This window comes from Eptesicus fuscus, chromosome 17 (genome assembly GCF_027574615.1).
Source record: "Eptesicus fuscus isolate TK198812 chromosome 17, DD_ASM_mEF_20220401, whole genome shotgun sequence".
NCBI lineage: Eukaryota > Metazoa > Chordata > Mammalia > Chiroptera > Vespertilionidae > Eptesicus > Eptesicus fuscus.
This window is the reverse complement of record NC_072489.1, coordinates 14463512-14484524: the sequence shown is the minus strand read 5'-3', so window position 1 is coordinate 14484524 and position 21013 is coordinate 14463512. Positions and strand designations below refer to the sequence as shown.

The window sequence follows — 21013 nt, the reverse complement described above, 5'->3', positions numbered from 1 at the left end:
ATCTTCAACTTTTGACAAGACTATGCTAAGATTTAAGAAAACAGTGTATTTGCTAGTTAAGTGAAAATCTCTTGTTTAATCAGAATATTTTGGGTTCCCAGAGAAGCTGAAATTTTACCCACTTTTCCATTATTGACCTTATTCATCCCTTGTGTATTTTCTGGCCATCTATTTTGATCATTTTTGTTTAGGGTTTTCCTTATTGATTTTCAAAAACTCTTTGCATATTAAGGATATTAAACTTTAGTCTATCAGAGAGATTGCAAATATTTTTCTCAATTTTCATTTGTCTTTTAACTTTTTCTTTCAATGGGTACTTTAGGTAGTAGAACTTTGAATATACATTTAAGTCTTTACATTAGACACAAAATATCATCTTGTTTGGGCTGAAGGAATGGGTTGATTCCAACAGGATCATTTTTGATCTACTGTATCCTCCTGAGCATCTTTCCAGGGTCCTGGCCTTCATACATGTGATCAACTTGACCTTACCCAGGTATTGGCAAAATTCAGGACCAAAGTCCCCAGAACCTTCCTTCAGAGCAAGCTGAGCCATTTGTTAATGTTCTTCAAGTATATGTTTGAACCAGTTATGACCTTACCTAAATTTGTCATTTTCTAGCCCACTTTTTGCTCTCTTGTCATAAGAATATCATTAGAAGTATTTTCAAAGCCATTTTGAATTCTGGATACAATATACATCTTTATTCCTAGTCAACTGTCCGCATTAATAGCTGATTCCACAGAACTTGTCCTTAATACACAGAAATTGCCTGTTTGAGAATCTGTGCTATATTCAGTTGATAGCTATACTAACTCATTCTAAAAAGGATTTGAGCTAAAGCTTATCAAAATTAATAAAACTACAGATAAATGAAATATCAAGACTATAAAAATTATAAGTCTCACAGTGAAGTTAAAAAGCAGATGTAGAGACCTTTTCACAGTTGGGTCATAGTTTGGTCTGAGCTTACTGGAAGCAAAAGTAAAAAGGGTAACATGATCAGATGCATGATTTACATTGTCTGAAGGCAAGCATATACCAGTTCCTCAGAGGCATAATCCAACCACAGTTTTATGTAGACAAGTTGATAAACATATGAATCCAAAGTTTGAAGAATGTCACCTACCTTTTCAAATCACTGGAATAGCAAGTGCCCATTTCTGGGCTTCTAGCTCCTCATTCCTTCTCCCTGGCTCCCTAGCATCATACTTAACAGTTTTCTTAGTATTATTGGGTGTCGTGCACAATGGCCTCAGACTTGATGCCATTTAAAGTTAATAAATGCCTCATTTACTACCTTACATTTTAAATTGGCCTTAGATTCAGCTCTCTTATGAATTTTATTCTCTGTAGCTCAAGGATCATCCATCCTGACAGGGAAGCAATAGGGCTTTGGGGGTGACTGTGACAAATTCCATGTGATACACTGTCAGCATATACCATGTCAGTATACACTGTCTTATAGCACCCATAGCCTTTTCTGTATTCTTCTATTTTTAAAAGACACTTTCACCACTATTGATATCATTACCATAGTAGGAGCCTGTTGCACGAAGTTTCGTGCAATAGACTTTTCCTTCACCTGGCTGCCGGCACCAGTTATCCGCCAGCAGCAGTTTTCCTCTGGCCACCTGCCGATCAGAGCGCCTCCCACCAGCACGATCGGCCACCCCGAGAGGAACTCCGATCGGCGGGTGGCCAGAGGAAAACACAATCGGCCACCCCGAGTTCCGCCACCAGCGTCTTCCGCAGCGCCGGCCTAAGCAGCGCCAGCCATTTAAGCCGGTGGGAGGAGCAGGGGGCGGGGACTCGCGAGCCAATCGGCCACCCTGAGTCCTGCCCCCCGCGCCTCCAGCCGGCCCAATCGTGGGCGTAGCAGAGTGATGGTAATTTGCATATTACCATTTTATTAGGTATGATAGACAGTTTGATTTATATTATTATTTGTACTAGTACATATATCCCTGGCTATGTGACCTGAATGACAGGAAAAGATGTAGAAAATACATAGAGCCAACTGCACATATAGTACACTGTATGGTAATATGCTACAGTATATCACTACATTGAGTATGTTACTATGTGTGTGTGTGCGTGTGTGTGTATGCATACACACACACACACACACACACACACACACACATATATATATATATATATATATATGCATTTAAATATGCTATAAAATGAGTCTGGTGATGGAGGAAAGAGTAGCTCTCATGGTGTTGATGACTAGCCTTTCTAAAGATGCCTGTGTGCCACCCCTGGGTCCAGGCGAGACCATGTGTCCCTGGATCCGGGTGAGGCCGCGTGCACCTAGGCCCGGGTGAGCCCAAGTGGCCCTGGGTCTGGGAGAGGCCAAGCGTCCCTGGGTCCGGGTGAGACCATGTGTCCCTGGATCCGGGTGAGGCCTCGGGCACCTAGGCCCGGGTGAGGCCACGTACCCCTGGGTCTGGGAGAGGCCAAGCGTCCCTGGGTCCGGGCGAGACCATGCGTCCCTGGATCTGGGTGAGGCCTTGTGCACCTAGGCCCGGGTGAGCCCAAGTGGCCCTGGGTCTGGGAGAGGCCAAGCGTCCCTGGGTCCGGGTGAGACCATGTGTCCCTGGATCCGGATGAGTCCTCGTGCACCTAGGTCCGGGTGAGCCCAAGTGGCCCTGGGTCTGGGAGAGGCCAAGCGTCCCTGGGTCCGGGTGAGACCATGCGTCCCTGGATCCGGATGAGGCCTCGTGCACCTAGGCCCGGGTGAGCCCAAGTGGCCCTGGGTCGGGGAGAGGCCAAGCGTCCCTGGGTCCGGGTGAGACCATGTGTCCCAGGATCTGGGTGAGGCCTCGTGCACCTAGGCCCGGGTGAGCCCAAGTGGCCCTGGGTCGGGGAGAGGCCAAGCGTCCCTGGGTCCGGGTGAGACCATGTGTCCCTGGATCCGGGTGAGGCCTCGTGCACCTAGGCCCGGGTGAGCCCAAGTGGCCCTGGGTCTGGGAGAGGCCAAGCGTCCCTGGGTCCGGGTGAGACCATGTGTCCCAGGATCCGGGTGAGGCCTCTTGCACCTAGGCCCGGGTGAGCCCAAGTGGCCCTGGGTCTGGGAGAGGCCAAGCGTCCCTGGGTCCGGGTGAGACCATGTGTCCCTGGATCCGGGTGAGGCCTCGTGCACCTAGGCCCGGGTGAGCCCAAGTGGCCCTGGGTCGGGGAGAGGCCAAGCGTCCCTGGGTCCGGGTGAGACCATGTGTCCCTGGATCCGGGTGAGGCCTCGTGCACCTAGGCCCGGGTGAGCCCAAGTGGCCCTGGGTCTGGGAGAGGCCAAGCGTCCCTGGGTCCGGGTGAGACCATGTGTCCCTGGATCCGGGTGAGGCCTCGTGCACCTAGGCCCGGGTGAGCCCAAGTGGCCCTGGGTCTGGGAGAGGCCAAGCATCCCTGGGTCCGGGTGAGACCATGTGTCCCAGGATCCGGGTGAGGCCTCGTGCACCTAGGCCCGGGTGAGCCCAAGTGGCCCTGGGTCTGGGAGAGGCCAAGCGTCCCTGGGTCCGGGTGAGACCATGTGTCCCTGGATCCGGGTGAGGCCTCGTGCACCTAGGCCCGGGTGAGCCCAAGTGGCCCTGGGTCTGGGAGAGGCCAAGCGTCCCTGGGTCCGGGTGAGACCATGTGTCCCTGGATCCGGGTGAGGCCTCGTGCACCTAGGCCCGGGTGAGCCCAAGTGGCCCTGGGTCTGGGAGAGGCCAAGCGTCCCTGGGTCCGGGTGAGACCATGTTTCCCAGGATCCGGGTGAGGCCTCGTACACCTAGGCCCGGGTGAGCCCAAGTGGCCCTGGGTCTGGGAGAGGCCAAGCGTCCCTGGGTCCGGGCGAGACCATGGGTCCCTGGATCCGGATGAGGCCTCGTGCACCTAGGCCCGGGTGAGCCCAAGTGGCCCTGGGTCTGGGAGAGGCCAAGCGTCCCTGGGTCCGGGAGAGACCATGTGTCCCTGGATCCGGGTGAGGCCTCGTGCACCTAGGCCCGGGTGAGCCCAAGTGGCCCTGGGTCTGGGAGTGGCCAAACGTTCCTGGGTCTGGGTGAGACCATGTGTCCCTGGATCCGGGAGAGGCCTCGTGAACCTAGGCCCGGGTGAGGCCACGTGCCCCTGGGTCTGGGAGAGGCCAAGCGTCCCTGGGTCCGGGTGAGACCATGCGTCCCTGGATCCGGATGAGGCCTCGTGCACCTAGGCCCGGGTGAGCCCAAGTGGCCCTGGGTCTGGGAGAGGCCAAGCGTCCCTGGGTCCGGGAGAGACCATGTGTCCCTGGATCCAGGTGAGGCCTTGTGCAACTAAGCCCGGGTGAGGCCACGTGCCCCTGGGTCTGGGAGAGGCCAAGCGTCCCTGGGTACGGGTGAAGCCAGATCCTGGGTCTGGGTGAGGCCGTGCGCCCCTGGATCCATCCGGGTGAGGCTGGGTCCCAGGCCCGGGTGAGACCACGCGCCCCTTGGGTATGGGTGAGGCCACGTGCCCCTTAGTCCAGGTGACGCCGTGCCCCTGGGTTCGGCCGAGACCAAACCAGAGGGAGTCGGACCTCCATTACCACCATTTGTCCACCATCCAGAGCTGAGGGGTCAGTGCTGACATGTACACATAAGGAACTACTGGACATCGAAATTGGGTCTCAAAAGAACTGTTGGTCCAGGGGGAAGCTCGCTACAGATTGATTCATTTGCCTGTCAGCATAAATATTATTGCTCGTCTCACATTCACTTCTTATTAGTATATATCTAGTGACATTTGATCTCGTTCATCTAGAGGAAATGATGAACAACATAGACTGAGGAACAAGAACAGAACCAGAAGCAAGGAGGCATCGATCGGACTATCGGGCCTCAGAGGGAGGATAGGGGAGGGTAGGGGGAGGGTGGGGGGGAGGGGGAGAGTTCAACCAAAGGACCTGTATGCATGCATATAAGCCTATCCAACGGTTAAGTTCAACAGGGGATTGGGGCATGCGTGGGGAGAGGGGTGGGATGGGAATGGGGGGATGAGGACAAATATGTGACACCTTAATCAATAAAGAAATTTAAAAAAAAGAAAAAAAAAAGAAAAAAAAAAAAGATGCCTGTGTGCCACTGGCCCTTGTCTAGAACATGAGCAGCCGCATCGCAGCTCTGCTCTTTGCTCTCCTCTGCATCCCACATGTATGGTTCTGTGTGGCCTGTCTTGTCCTGTAGCTGTGGTCATGGCCTCTCATAGAAGTCAGTTTGGGGAACATTTCCCAAGGACCTGCTGCATGCCAGGCACAGTACTTGGCATGCTGGAGGCAGTAGGAGGGGTGCAAGTTACTATTTTTTCTCTCAAGGGCGAGGTTTAAATTATTTAACCATTGTACTGATCAGTTTGAAAGATCCTGGCTAGAGCAGGCTCCTGGAGCCCCCATAATGGGAGGGAGACATTAACCACTTAGTTGCTGAATTGTGGGAAGGTCTGGGGGCTCTAGGCAGTGGCCAGGTTAACAGGGAGGGCCACTCTGGGTATTCAGAGCTGCACTTCTTTACCAGCTGGTCAGCAGGTATATTTATTTAACCAATTTAATAGCCAGTACTGGTGTGCGGGTGCAGGCTCACCGAATGTCCCCCCACCTGTTCTCAGACACTTGTTTCCAGGGTACAGGAAGGGAGGCCTCTGGTCTTTGAAATAATGTGAATTTAAAGATTGCCCTGACCGCCCCCGGCCAGTCACCCAAGGCCTGCGCCTTGTCCTGCCCCGGGGATTCCATTGGCAGCTTTGCTCTCAGCAACTGACAGGCTTGTGGCTGAGGAGTAGTCATTGGCAGAGGTACTGAGCCCTCCTGTACGTTTGAAGACTTCCTGGGTCATGGAGGTTACATTGAGACCCCTTTTTCTTGGGAGCTGGGCAGACAGAAATCACCCAGAAAGCCCGTGGTGAGTCTGAGGACTAGGCGTCAGACAGAGGTTAGTCCTCCACCATTCCCATGGCCTCCCCGTTTCCTCTGTTAAAAACACATCTGTGGATGCTTAGGTAGATGTAGTGGAGGAAGCAGGTAAAGATCTTAGTGGAGATGTTATTTCCTTAACTGGTTTCAGAGTATCCTAAACCTTGGTTCTGGATTTGAGGCCAGCTATGTGGACACGTGTCTTTCTTAGGGTCTGGTTAACTGTCTCCTTTTCCCTGCCCAGCTCATGCCAGGAAGTGTCATTCCTGGTACAGGCTGGGAGCTAAGGACAGACGGATCTAATTCTTACCACAGGCTGTACCCCAGGAATAAGGTTGGCAGATCTTGAACCAGGGGCTCTGGAGGTGCCCTCTGGGGATTTTCCTGGGTGGATTTTTGCCAGGTAAGGGGCAGGAAGGGCTGATAGCTCCATCTTAGCAGCTCCCCTGCCCCAAATCGACCAGCCCTGCTCTGCTGGCCCTTCTCCCTCCGCATTCTGACGAGTGGCTAACTTTTGGGAAAAGGATGAAGGCTGCTGAGTGTGTGGCCACACAGGAGCAGAAGGGATTGCACTTCAAGGGGTGGCCCTGCTGTGGGACCTGCTGCCCCACCCAAGGCCCCTCACAGCCACTGGCCTCCCCGGGAAAGGGTGGCAGCCGCCTGTTTAGTGCCGCTGTTTTCATAAGCTAATGAGGGCAGAGTGTGAGCCACAGGCAATGATGCTGGATATTAACTGTGACAGGAAGCTTGATCATAATTATCTTAACGAGGATAGGGTTAATTACAGTGGAAACTTAAAAGTTCCCTCTGTTTGAATCTGCTGGAGCTGAATGCGTTGTGATGTTTTGTCATCTCGATATGACTTTGGAAGAGGCTCTGGGACCCTCCGGCAGCCGCGGCGGCTCCTGGGGGAGCCCAGCCAGGGCCCTGCACATGGGTCGCTGAGGTGGCACCTGTGGGTGAGACAATGGGCAGCTTTCCTGCTGGGGGAGCGGGAGGCGCACAGCCTGCAAGGCGCTTCTGCGCAGCTGATTAGGTTTCTAGAGCAAACCACCTGCCACCCAAGCCAGACCGCACACGTCTCCCTGTGCCCTTGGCGTCTCCTCACTGGGCTGGGAAGCTCTCTCTCTCCAGCTGGCTGTGCCCAGGTAGCAGCTAAAGCCTAGCCCTCCCCCTCCGGCCCCTTGCCAGGGCAGACAGATCTGCCTCTCCTTCCCAGCGCCCCCCTCCCGCCCCCCCGCTTCAGACATCAGCAGCCACTGCCAGCCAAGCTGGTGAGTAACCCTGGAGTGACAGCCACCCCTTCCACCAGGGTCCGGGGTACACTTTGCTGTCCACACACAGGGTTAGAGCAGAGAAATTCAGTCCTGCCACCTATTCCTTGTAGCCTGTCACTGTCCCAAGAAGCAGCGTAGCTCTGTGGCTCCTTGAAGCCCTTTAGCCTTGTCATTTTACTGACGGGCAATATCTGTTTTCAGGCATCCTGTGTACAGGGGCATCAGCTCAATAATTGATGCAAATGATATCTCCTTTCTGGAAAACAACCACAAAAATCAAATTTTCAAAAAGTGAAAAATAGAACCATCTTCCAGGTGTTGGTTTAGTGGCCTCCACAGGCCAGCTGAGCCCGGCAGCCCTGGCCCCTCCAGTGTTACCCTTCACCACGCTCTCTGTCTCTTGTCCCCAATCCCTCGGCTCCGAATTCAGCCGATTAAATCACACCACACGGATGGCAGGAAGACTGGGGTTTATTAAGCAGCAACATGGTTCCCTTTTAACTGAGCAGCTAATAACATTGAGTGGCAAAGGGAATCTCCACACCAGACAGGTCACGGGGAGCTTGAGCCCCAGCCTTCCAGCGCCTTGGTGAAGCCTCACCCCGAAGCTGGTCTTGAGCTCTGCCCCGAGCCACCCGGAGAGAAGGCGGTCTCTGTGGGCACTCCCTCTAGTGTTCCCGGCTTTGTCCCTTTCATGCGATGTCATTTTGTTTTATGCCTCCCCTGAAGCACTTTTGGAAGGGAGCTTTCTTCTGCTTGCCAGTTGCCAACTGTTTGCGGATTCTCATGATATGAGCATTATATTTGCATAACATAACTCGGGAACAATGTGCGTTTGGATGCTGCCTCTGACCAGAGCCCAACCGATGTTGCACACAAAGGACTTATTAGCCCTCCATAAGGCGCCCCCGCAGGAGGGAGGGAGGCGGCCTCAGCTTCCCTCCTGGTAAACAGCCTCGCTCTGAAAAGCGCTTGGGGATCATCACTCATTAACCCCACGGAGCAAGGCACTTCGGGAAGCATGGAGTGCCCCTGCAGAAGCAGGACCCACTGCACGCCTGTGTGCATTGGCTGATCTGCCCACCATCTGCATCCTCAATAGCCTCCCCCCACAAGTCAGGGCTTCCAGAAAAACCAGTGAATGAAAGGAGGAAGAGAAAAGAAAGAAACGTAACTAGTTAATCTTCTTTCACTTATTCCCCATGAGATGCTATGAGCTGGAACCAACACAGAACAAGGCGTTCAGGTGGGCTATTGACGTGCCCAGACCCACACTGCAAGGAAACAGGGAGTTGGCGTAACGTTCCAGACTGTCCTGACTGCAGGTGTGGAAGTCGTGTTTTCTCCCTGAAAAGTGAGGCCCATGAGAAAGGAGGAGGAAGAAATGAGGCGGGATGACCCCACTGACCCTTGACCCAGAAAGTGTTTGGTCTTATCCTCCCTCCTGCTTGGAGCAGGTAGTTTGGCTGCAGGAGGATACATGGTCTGGGTGCTGGGTCCTGGGTGGGACCACCCTGAGGGTCAGGCAGAGATGGGATCTGCTGGTGGAGCTGTGGGCCCAGTGAATTCTGGGGATTTAATTACCTCTTTGCAATGCATGTTACACCTCCCAAGCACTGACTGTTTTGGAGTCCTCAGGGCGGGGAGTCCTTAGGGCGGAAATCCGCAGGGAGATGTGGATGGCTCGAGATGGCCCTTGCGCTGAAGTTCGCACCCACACCAGACGTACAGGCGTTGCTCACACCAGCAGGCGGGTCTGTAATGTGCGTGCCACCAGGAGATGAATAAACAGTGCAGACAGCATCCCCTGATTCGTCACATTTTACAGAATCGCCAGGAGATCCCATGCGCGTCCGCCCTCTGGTTGACGTTGCAGCTCAGCTGTCAGCCATGCAAGCTCAGCACGGCTCTCGGGTCTGGCAGGTGACCCAGCTGGGAGTGTGTGTCTGTGTAAGTCTCTCACCTGCCCGGTGGCTTCTTTAATTAACGCCTGTGAGCGCCAGGGCCCGCACAGGCGGGCAACTACTCACCACCGCCGCCCCCAACACTCTAGAACCCACCTCCAAGAGAAACTTCCAGTAAGTGTATAAACAAGGCTGTTTTTCCTTTTTGAGTACTTAATTCTTTCAGATGCCTGTTTATGTACTGCCTCAACATCTACATTGCTGCGCTCGACACTTCTTTCAGAAATAAAGTGAGAAATCCACTTTTCATAAATTAAAACGGTAACTTCAAGCCAGGAGCATTGAAAAAGAAATCCCCCCAACCCCTTCCCTACTCCTGCCCCCCAAACAAAAGGAAAAAGGGAAAGAAATCAAAGAAAGAAAAAGCAGCAGCCCCTCACACTGGAGGGATTATTGCTCCGTCGGTGCCCGGCCCCTGGGCCAGCCACAGGGACACTGGGCAGAAGCAAATTAAGTGATTAGTGAAGGGAAAAAGCAGAGGGGGGAAGTCACAGGCGGGGAGCGGAGAGAAAGGCTGGCCTCCTCGCTGTTTCCTACCCCTGTGCCGAGGAGAACCGCTAAGAAATGATACTTGAAGTTATATTTATTATTGTAAGCGGGTATGATATTTCTGGGCAGGAATGATGGATGACAACTTAAATTTGTGTCCAGGGAATGAAGGTGAACTGTGACAGAGTTATTTATCTTGGGAATGGAGGTTAGGGTCAGCCTAGGCTGGGTGCCTGCAGGCACAAGACATTGACAAATTTATCCTGCAGGCCGCATCTGAAGCCCTTTGTTTTGGATCCTGGCTACTCACTAAGTGACCCTCATCCTTCATGTTGGCAACGCGTGAAGGATGCGGTGAGTGCCAGCGGCCCCTTCTCCCCCGCCGCCCCCGCCCGGCTCCCGCTACTAATTCTTGTCATTCACTTTGCTGACAGGCACCAAGCCCAAACTATTCCCAGTCCTGAAAGGGAAGGTTAAAATATTTATTTCGGCTCATAATGGCCTCCCTGATTTAGTGCAGGATCATTTTTCCTGTTGCCTTTGTCATTGCAGGTCACTGGAAGGACTGAGCGCCTTCGGGAGCCTGGAGGAGCTCGTCTTGGACAACAATCTGCTGGGGAACGACCTCGTGTTGCCAGGGTTACCCAGGCTCCATACCTTAACCCTCAACAAGAACCAGATATCCTTGGCTCTGCCCGCTGCCCCCACTCCCCGCCCAGCCCCGCAGTGGTCCCCTCCTGCTCGCCAGCTCTCCTCCCCGGCCCCACACAAATACCTGCAAAATGTCAAATGAGTTTTATGTGTCAGCTAAATTAAAGTATGTGAAATACAGTCCATGGGCAGACAAAGCGTTCTGTCTCCTGGCACTCGGGACACTTCAGAGTAATTTATTATAGGTCATTCATAAATGAAATGCACCATTATATCTTCCTGTTGCTCCATTTTAGTGCAGAGATCTAAGTTATGGCTCTGAAGAAATCTTTTTAATAGATAAAAATAGAGAAAGAAAATAATGTCACTCTGCCAAGAAGGCGAATCCGGGTTCTGTTTGCTTGGGCTTGTGTGGGAGGGCGACCTCTGGTGGTAAGTCGAGGGTAATGCTGCTGAGCAAACTGGGCCTTCGCAGAGGATTCCGGAAGGCTCTCTAGGGCAGCAGTTGTGGTGAAGGAGACAGGGGGCGGGGCTGAGGTGGAGGATAAGTGTGAAGCCCAGGCCTATCCTGTCTTTTATGGTGTCCATCACAGTAGGGTGATGAGAAAGGCCTGGGAGAGTCAGGCTGGTATATGGCCTCTTAAGTCTGCTAGGACCTAGCCAGCCTCAGAGGAGACTCAGAGGGACTGAGGGCTCTGGAGTCCACCGTGAGCTGAGAATGGAGTCAGAACCTTTCTGCAGTGGAAGGCACAGGGCTCCAATGTTAGACTGTGGGTCTGTGCCATCATGACGCCAGCCCAGCGAGGCCGAGCGTGGTGTCAGTGCTGCTAACTCCTGGATGCGCATCTACAGTAACGCCCGGCACAGAGTTGAGGGTCAGTAAATGTTTGTTGGATAAGTGAACAAATCATCATCATCAGCTGTTCTTTAGGGGGCATTCCTGTGGATCAGGCTCTGTGCTCAGTAGCTTTAAATATATTACAGGGTGGGACAAACATTGGTTTACAGCTGTGAGTAGGTGAAACACAGTTCATTCTTCTATTATTTTCCATTCAAACAGCTGTAAGCCTACTTTTGCCTCACACTGTATTTTTCATTCTTATCCAACCTTGTAAGTAGGGTGTAGTTACTCCTTTGTCCAGATGGGGAAAGAGGCGAAGTATAGACACACAGCCAGACATTTAATAAGATGCTAGGTCCCAAATTCAATCTCAACTGTGGCTATATCCAGACTTCTTTCCATTCTACTGTATTGCTTCAGACTTGAAGTGCAATCATCTTGTTTCATTGATGGCACATTCGAGACCTGGAGTGGTTTAATCATTAGTTCACAATCACAGGTGAAAAGCAAGTTAGGAATAGAAAAGGGATTAGGGCATTTTCCCTAGAGTATGATATAAAGCCAAATATGCATGTAAAGTTTAATCTATATACATATGTCAACATTTATTACCCACTGTTTATCCTTCAAGTCCTAAGTTTATATTTTCCTTATTCTGTAAAATATACTACTTGTGGTCATTATTAATTGGCACTTTAATAGAAGGAGAAGGAGACTGCCTATAGGTAAGTATCAGTGTTCATCATATGAAATGTTGATGGATTTTTCCGTTTCCTATCCTCCGGTCAACTGTTTCCTAGTCACTGATTGAAAAAGTGTTATAGTCAGTGTGTCTTATGGCTTCCTTGGCTGTGTGAGGTGATCAGTGGGACAATATTCTCAAATTGATCAAGAACGGAAGGAATATTAGGCTAGATTGGATGATACGGTTCCTCCCTTGGGCCATAGTGCTCATATCCTGTGTCCCGCATCACTGTCGAGTATTAGAGTTCATGAACGTGTGTTCATGAGTCAGCTTGATCATGCTTAGCTATGTTCATGAGTCAGCTTGATCATGCTTAGCTATGGCCTTGGACCAGTCATCCTCTAAGAGCCTTTGTTAATCATTTTTATAGGAATAAGTTGAATAGGATCATGGTTTTATTCTCAGCTCTGCAGTTACCAGAGACTAGCAGGACTCTTGGCTCTGTAATTTGGATTTTCTTTGTCTCTGGTTGAGTTCTTTTCCTGCTCCATGCCTCCTCTTCTCCGGTGTATAGCAGTATGGCCTGGGAGGGACCAAAGCAGAAGGCAATGTGTAGGTGCCAAGCTGATCAGTGCTGTCGCTGTGTTGCTGTATGTGCTTTGTTATCAGTAGATACAAGAGATTATGATTGGCTCTCTCAGGATGCACCATGGCTCTTCTTTCTCCTCCAGGCTGTCAGTATGACCATAAGAATTAGCTTACTTTCCCTTTATACTTGACCCAAAATTCATAGAATGAAAAGCAGGTAAAAGCACCAGTAATGATATATGTCATTCTTTTAACCTAACAATTTTGACTCCACCTGTTTGGCTGATTGACTTTCCTATCTGCTTTTAACAGTACCTCAGGCTCTTCAACCATTACACAATTCCATATTGCTATTCCTACTCTGTGAAATGTCTTAGACTTGGGCTCTATCAGTTAGCTTTGCTGCATAATAATCCCAAACAGTGAGTTGCTTTAAAAACCAAACGTTTCATTGGTTTACAAGACTATGGGTCAGCTATTTGGGCAGAGCTCGGATGACAGTTCTGCTAGTCTTGCTTTGGGCCACCCAGGCAGCCAGCCACAGTTATCTGGAAACTCAGCTGGGGCCGGATGGTCTGAGATGGCCTTGTTCAAAGGCCTGGAACTAGAACTGGTGCTGGCAATGGGCTGAACTACATGTCACCCACAATCTAGCACAGGCCTCTCCACATCGGAGGGGGGTTCTAAGAGCAAAGTTCCGACGTACAAGCACTTTTAAAGCCCAGCTCGTATCATGTGTGTTGCTGTCCTATGGCCAAAGCAAGTTACATACCAAATGTAGAACCACTGTGAGAGGGGACTATGCCAGGTGTGAATACACAGAGGCATGGCTCATTTCATTAGTCTAACACAGAGACCTTGATATCCTGTCTCCTTAAGTTTTTACTTCATATTTCCAATAAAGAGAGACCTAGAATCAAGGAACTCAAGGAACTATTGACCTTCTAAGTATTCACTCTTTCTTATAAATTGAATCTTATTTTAACCATATTAGGAAGCTTGCTGTCAAATGGGGTTCTACCTCAAGTTCTTCTGTGCTGTTTGTTTTATTTTTTAATTTTCTGTTTTTTGGCATATATAGAATGGTTATTGACCCCCACCACCACTCATTTTATCTGCTTTGTAAGTCTAGAGTTTTCCATTTGGTTTTACTCACAATTAAATCTGTTTATACAATGAGTGTGTTACTGGACCCTGGGAATTTGGGTTATGGGTTTCTTTTATCTTTTACCAAGTGCCACTGCCAAATAGTACTTAAGAACAACAGGCTCTGAAGCCAGACTTCCTGGGCTTGTACCCAGGTCTACCACTTACTGCATGACTTGGACAAGTTACTTAACATCTTTATGCTTTGGCTTAAGATGGGGACAATAATAGTACCTACCCCATAGGTTGTTGTAAGGGCTATGAAAGAATCTCACTAATACTAAGTTACAGTAACACACTGAATTCTACGTAAGGGTTAGTATTACAACTTTTATTATTATCCTAGAGAATTATGTGTACTTATCGAAAGTTATTTGGGCCACAGTATAACCAACATCAGAGTATAGATTTAGAATGCTTCTTTGACTTCTATACTGTACTTTAATATTGCCCTCACATCATTCTGTGTGTCGGGTACCACTAGGGATAATTCTCATTTTTATGAAAAAACCGGGAGAGTATGAACTTTTTGAAATCACATAGATTGTCTGTGGTGGGCTCAGTCTAGAACACAGATGTGTTCTTTCTCAGCCCAGACTCTGAGACCCAAGGTGGAGGGGCAATCACTGCACAAGAAGGGGAACTAAGATGCGGGAAGAGTCAGCTGCCTGTGACTGGCTCCACAAGGCCCTGCTCCCAGCTGCAGTGGGAGCTTATGAAAAGAATTCCAGACCCCAAACCCAGCATCTGGCAAATTTCTTCCCAGTTCACCACTGCCCCACTTCCTGGCTGCTTACCTCCTGCTGGACCTCGCATGTTTGTTCTCCCAATCCTTGGCCCTGAGGGTTCCATTCAGCCGTCAGCTTTGGAGCCCTGTCCTGGCATCCCTAAAGCCTGTTCTTCCCAGGTTACTCTTCATCTCTTGGTTCATAGCTTAATCTCACTCTTCTTCCTTAGGTTCATTTGCACGGGCCAATAGTGCCTGGCCATGGCCTTGACACACACACACTCTCTCTCTCTCTCTCTCTCTCTCTCTCTCTCTCTCTCTCTCTCTCTTTCTCTCTCTCTCTCTCTCTCTCTCTCTCTCTCTCTCTCTCTCTCTCTCTCTCTCTCTCATACATACTGTCCCTGGCTGTTCCCCAGTAGGGATGGGCAGTTGGCCATATCATGTCTGAATACTCAGCCCCAAATAAGAGAACAACTGAGATGTCAGAAAAATATGGATATTTAACCTTTCACCCACTTTTCCTTTAGGCTGATAAGGGACTTCATTTTAAATCAGTTCATTTCTTCATTTTCTGTCTCCCTGTGTGCTTCAGCACATGTATGGAGAGACAGCATGAACTATAATGCCAACAAAGAAGACGTGTAATACAAGCAGGATGTGCTGAGTTAGAAAGCAGGACTAAGAATTTTCATATTTCAGTATTTAAAATTTCCCTTTTGTGTTAGAAAATGATGAGTCATGTGTCCCTAGAAATGTCATTTCTTCAGTTCTAGGTTTAAATATAAACTGTGCCATTTACTGACAGTGTGACCTTTGACTCCAGTTTCCTTCATTGTTACGTGAATGTGATAATATTTCTGATGTATGTGCAAATCAAAATGAGGTACTCTGCCATGTACACTGTTTAGTTAGCACTCAAAAATCGTATAGTAAGATGAGCTTTGGTTGAAATCCTCCCAGTGGTTATAGATGCTGCCCTTTGCCCTTTGAAGCCGAGCACAGAGGGAAGGTATGTCCCCATTCTCTCACCTGGGAAACAGTTTCGGACCTGTGCAACTGGCCCTGACCCCAGAGGCACCCCTCCTCCCTCATGCTCCAAACTTCCCAGGCAAGATGTTGCTTTGATCTTGGACCCCAGCAGAAAATCTCCCTTGGCAAGCCCAGCCACGACAGCTGGGCTCCGCAGTGGAAACTTTCTGTAGACAACATTGAAAAAATTCAAAGCAGCAAGTACTCTAGAGAAGGCTCAATGAAGGAAACCAGGTGTGTGCTAAGAATCCAACTGGAGAGAAATGAAACTGTGCCAGATAGTGTCACATTTTTAAAAATTAAAAACAAAAAACCCAAAGCCTTAGGAGAATTGCTGAAAGAGTCTCCACTGTGGTGGTCTTGATGAGCCCCAGACCCCAGTCCCCTCCTCTCATTGACTCTGGTTAATTTTCTATGCAATTTTACAAACAGGAGTGCGACACATTGTCTCTCAGAGCCTGCAATCAGGCAAGACAAGGCTGTGCTCGTCCTTGTTGATCCAGGAGATCAAGGATCCAATTAAATCTCTTCCTCCCGTTTCATCCTCCAGTGGTATCAATGTAATGATGAAGTTCTGGTCCACAGAGTCCTGAAGTAGGTGCTGGCGATTCCTGCCTGGTGTGGATTTGGGCAAGACCATCTGGCTAACCCCAGTTGATCAGTTAGTGGATAGTTGAAAGGCTTAGTAAGATGGAGAAGCTTCTGCCACACACAGTATCCTAAATGGAGCAGGCTCAAAGGCTCGGGAAATCCAGAATTCCTTAGATTTATGGGCACAAGATGGTGCTTTGCCCAAGAAATGATCCAGATTTGAATGAGTCCACATCTCCACAGCCCCCTGCTCATTGGCTGACCCAGATTTTATGAAGTGTAAAACTTACATAATTTGAGGAAGCCCTCTTAAAGGGAAAAACTACATAAGTGTGAATGCAAAATTAGTTATGAAGATGAGTGTTATTTAGAATAGAAAATCTATCAAAACAAAATAGAATTTAAGTTGAAAAATACCACACACTAAAATATTTGGAAAAGTGAATCTTTTTGTACTACACATGTCTGTATAAAAACTTTTATCCTGAAAATTCCCTTATAACTTTGTTATATAATTTTATAATATTTTATATAGAGAAAATAGATAATTCCATCTAATTGAAAATTGAGTTTTATTTTTAATAGTTTAGGGAGGTTTCTTTGAGATTTATCACTCCTTATTGGTAATTTCACCACTAAATTGTAGGCAAATAATTAGAATTTTTAAGTATTGAACAAACTCTCATGTGTTTTCTTCATATATGAGCTGTTATATTTTGGGACATTTCAAGTTATGTGTGTATACACTCAATAACTTAATCTTAAATGTTCTTTGACCTGATAAACTCGTTAATCATTGTATCATCAGTTTTATGTTGGTCGCTACATGTTGTGTCAGCATGAATATTACTGGAAGTTGTTCCTACTGATACTGTTGTAATAACCAGACACAGATATGATGTAAACCACACAAATATATCTCACTGAGTCCTAATTAAATGCCATTTCTTCCCAAGTCCCTCTTAGCCAGGTTCCCAGAATTTCCACAGGCACTCCAATGTCACCCAACTCAAAGTGACATGTAGTGGATGACATCCTAGTGAAGAAAAACAGTGATCTTAACCAATTGCGGTTTAAATAGCCTACTTTTGCAAATTTCACAAAACACGTGACCGTGCGGCTCTATTACTAGGGCTTGTTTCAGAGCCCTGTGCAAGCGAGGAGCCCTCACATACAAGCTTTATTAGTTCTGCGGGGAATTTACATGTGAAGATTTACTCAGATTGAACTGGGCCTCCCTGGATGGTGACCTGCTAAGTTTCCCATCTGTTGTCACTAAATATTGAAAAATGACTGGGATCTCAATCCAACATAGTTGCCCAGTGTTTTCTCAACTTGAAAATCTTGCCAGTTTTGAGTTCTATGCCTTCACATTCCCACCTTCATACAGTAGATAAAAAAAATAGATGAAGATTTAAGGTTCTCCTTTTCCCCAAATACCATGATGTTTTTCCCCCACCAGTGAGGCCATCGAGCAATGCTTAGCTCCACCAAAGACTCTCAGTTTGCCCCTAAGAGGGAACTAGGTTTTGGTTAGACTTTTCTGTCCATAGTAGTAAAGGCTTCCCCTAGTTTCTCTCCTGACATTGGATAATTCCTCTTATCCGTGGGCTCTTGGTATTCATGGCCTCCGTCCTGGCCTGTCAAATCACCACCTTGCTTAGGGCTCAGCTCATCAGCTCAATTGATGAGTTGATGTGTGAACTTCTCCTTCCCAATCCATGTGATATCCTGCATCTGTGACTCTTTCCTTATATGGTTTGTGGTGTCTCAGAGTTTGCCTTGACTGGACAGTGGAGCCCACTATGAGGATGGATCATGGAATAATTTTACCACCATGTCTCTCCTTGGTCTTTTCTCTTTCATTTTTTTCCCCTTCATAGAACATTCGATTCACAAAGGGTCTCAGGAAATGCATTCTGACCTGCCTGGCTTGACTAAAGTTGTCCTACGTTTCTCAGCTTGTTTTCTCCTCCCAGCTTTATTCTCCTTTTCCCCCAATACTATGATTTCCCCCCCCCCCCCACCACCACCAATGAGGCCAATGAGCAATGCTTGGCTTTACCACAAACTCTCAGATCATAATAGGATGGCCAATCCCTGTTTGTGTTTATGTCATTCCTGTATGTTTTATTGATACATTACCCATTGTAGGATAATTGATATTTTTAAATGAGGTCTTTGAAAATAATGCCTTTCTTTCATTACTAGAAAAAATTAAGTTTTATGGATTTGCATATTGTAAAATATTTTACTACATGGAATCTACCCTTCATTTTAACTTAAAAACAAAAAAACAAAACACAGAGCTATAGAGGAAAGGAAAGTGTGGTAAAACAATTAAATGCATTAATTTTCTCTCAAGTGATCTGAACTCAGCCTTACCTGTCCAGAGAAAAGCTGGTTCGTGTATCCAACAGTAGGAGTGAAAGACTAGCTGTTCCAGATACCCACAGTTATGCTGATTTCAACCCTCACACATGCCATATCATGGGAGCAGTCTGTACTCACAGTGGCTAGTCTTTCCCTGTAAGCCATGGTCTATTCTCTTTGTTAAACCTTTTGTCTTCCTGGACCGAGATCCTTAACCTTTGTCACATCACTGATTTGGAGCATCTGCTTGATCACCTGGCAGAAGTGACACCGGCTCTGGAATACCTTAGCCTGCTGGGTAACGTGGCATGTCCCAACGAACTGGTCAGCTTGGAAAAGGACGAAGAAGACTATAAGAGATACAGGTGAGTATCTAGGGGTTTGAGCATGGTGAAAGAAGGAAAAAGCATCTTTTGGGGGGGGGGGATAATGTACTATTGTATGCATAGCAGATGTTTGGTAAATATCAGTGGATTCCACGTGATAATATGAAACTTTTACCTTTGTGTAACCTATAGCCATTGTCTCCTTTTGTTGAAGTCAGAGGAGCCAAGAAGCATGGAATGCTGTTGAGTGGTCTAGGTCAGGGGTTGACAAACTGTTTATAAAGGGCTTAAGGTCATATGGTCTCTGTTGCAACTATTCAACTTGGCTGTTATAGTGCAAAGTAGACATTTGTAAATGAGCAGGCATGGTTATGTTCTAACAAAATTTTATTTAAAAAAACACACAGAGAAACAGACAGCAGGCCAGATTTGACTCTATTTTGCTGACCTATGCTCTGTCTTGTAAAGTCTTCCTGTGGTCTGCTTTAGAGTCACTTTTTGGAGAAAAAGCACTTCCCACTGAAGTTTAGGGAGCTTATATAAAATCCCAAGAGGAAGTCCCGCAAGGCCCATAACTTTGTTCCATAAAACTATGCCCAAGTGCCCATTGACCATGTGCTTTGATGGGTTCCAAGTAGAAATGCTTTTCTTTATTGTCTCTACTTTTAAACCATCTGCTTTGAAACACCAATCCAAACTCATCTCTGTTAGGGAGCCTTCTCCATCTTACTGATTTCATAAACTCACTTTGTTTTCCTTCTTCATTTTGAGTTCTGTATGCTCTCATTCTTGACTATTGTTTGGTAAATATTTTTAATGATCATCTCTGATGTGTTGCAACTCTCTCCATTATGATATATGCTCTCATTAAAACCCCAATCGAATCAATGTGGGAAGGAGAGAGGGAGGAAGGATGGAAATACAAAGCATATAAGGCTACTGGAAAATAAATTTGGAAGAATTGAGGAAAGAGGATAATAATTTGAGAAAAATTTGTTCTATTAAGATTCATATAAAAATCTGTGGTGACCCATGAAGGAATATAGCTGGGGGCATTCATTTGTATAAGCACAACTCTAAGAAATACTGAAGGCTGTTGAATGTAATATGTTTAAAACACACACAAAGTAAAGCTACAGTAGTATTTCAGTTACATTTCTTCATTGGGAAGAATTTTAAACCTTTTACTTCATTTTCTAGTGTACTTGATTAATTTTGTAGCAGTCTTAGCTGCTTGCTTTTAAACTATCTTAGCATAAAGCTACTTTTAAAAAATGTATTAAATCTTTCTCCATCATGAAGATTTTCATTTGAGATATGATACTGTCAATTTAAATGTGAGTTCTGTTAGGAGAAATATGTTTAATGTCCAGCAGGTGAATAGTTACACATTTCTAAATCAACCCTTGAAGTTGCATAGTCGCTTAGAACTTAATTTGCTTCTTTGACACTCTTATCAACTCTGAAGCATTTAACAGCCTGATTTCAGGCATGAAGGGGTGGCTCAAAACATATTTTATCTTCTTGAGGCAACTTATTTATATGTCTTAGAAAGGTTGAACAAGTCCAAGAAAGTTCTGTCAATCAACATGTTTAGTAAACCGAGCCTTATTTTGGAAATTCTCAGTTGCTTTTCTGTGTTCTTTTTCTTTTTCTTTCTGTGTTTAATTTTTTAAAATAGCCAAATAAATTTTATATATGTGTATGTATGTGCATGTGTATATGTGCACACACATTCACACACATGTTCATTCATTCATTAATGGGTATACAGGTGGATCAAACTGTAGGCAATTTTTTTTTTCTAGAATGAGAAAAATAGAATGCGAACAGTTTCTAATCCCACCTTATTTTATTCAGTCTCAAATAGAAAGAGAGTTTTATGAGGTTATAAAAGAACAAGAAAAGCTAATACTATTTGTTGTTGTTGTTGTTGTTGTTGTTGTTGTTATTGTGACTGGTCACATTGGCAAAAATACTAAGACCTAAGGTGTAAGGGGTCAGATCAGATGATCTCATATGGATTCCAGTTTGCCAATGGGACTTTTTAAATGGAGAGGCCAGTCTAGATCAGGGACCCTTAACCAAGGTGATTCTTCTGAATCATCCAAGGCATTTTGACTCATTTAGTGGCAAATGCAACAAAATAGTCAATAGGTGATTCTGATGCTCAGTGAAGAACTGTTGAACTAAGTGATACTTAAAATTCCTGTGGACTCTAGCCCTCTGAGATACTCCGCTCCCAAGCAGTTACAGTTCTTCCTTTCCCATCTCATACTTCATTATGCATTTGATCTTCTATATTTCTCTCACTATTTCATATATTTCACCATTCAGAGAATGGCTTCCAGTAGGCTAAGATTGCATCTTCTTGATACTTTATGCCTCAGTAATACCTAATGTAGATATGAATACCTAAA

General features: G+C 46.9%; 1 protein-coding gene across 1 annotated transcript in view; it reads left to right on the top strand.

The window, feature by feature from the left end:
• Positions 1–21013, top strand: part of LRMDA (leucine rich melanocyte differentiation associated) — a 999454-nt gene that overhangs the window by 548206 nt on the left and 430235 nt on the right. Inside the window, exons 4-5 of the mRNA XM_054729044.1 lie at positions 10189–10317; positions 18495–18632. Coding sequence (XP_054585019.1) covers positions 10189–10317; positions 18495–18632 — 267 coding nt within the window. The remainder of the gene's footprint in view (positions 1–10188; positions 10318–18494; positions 18633–21013) is intronic.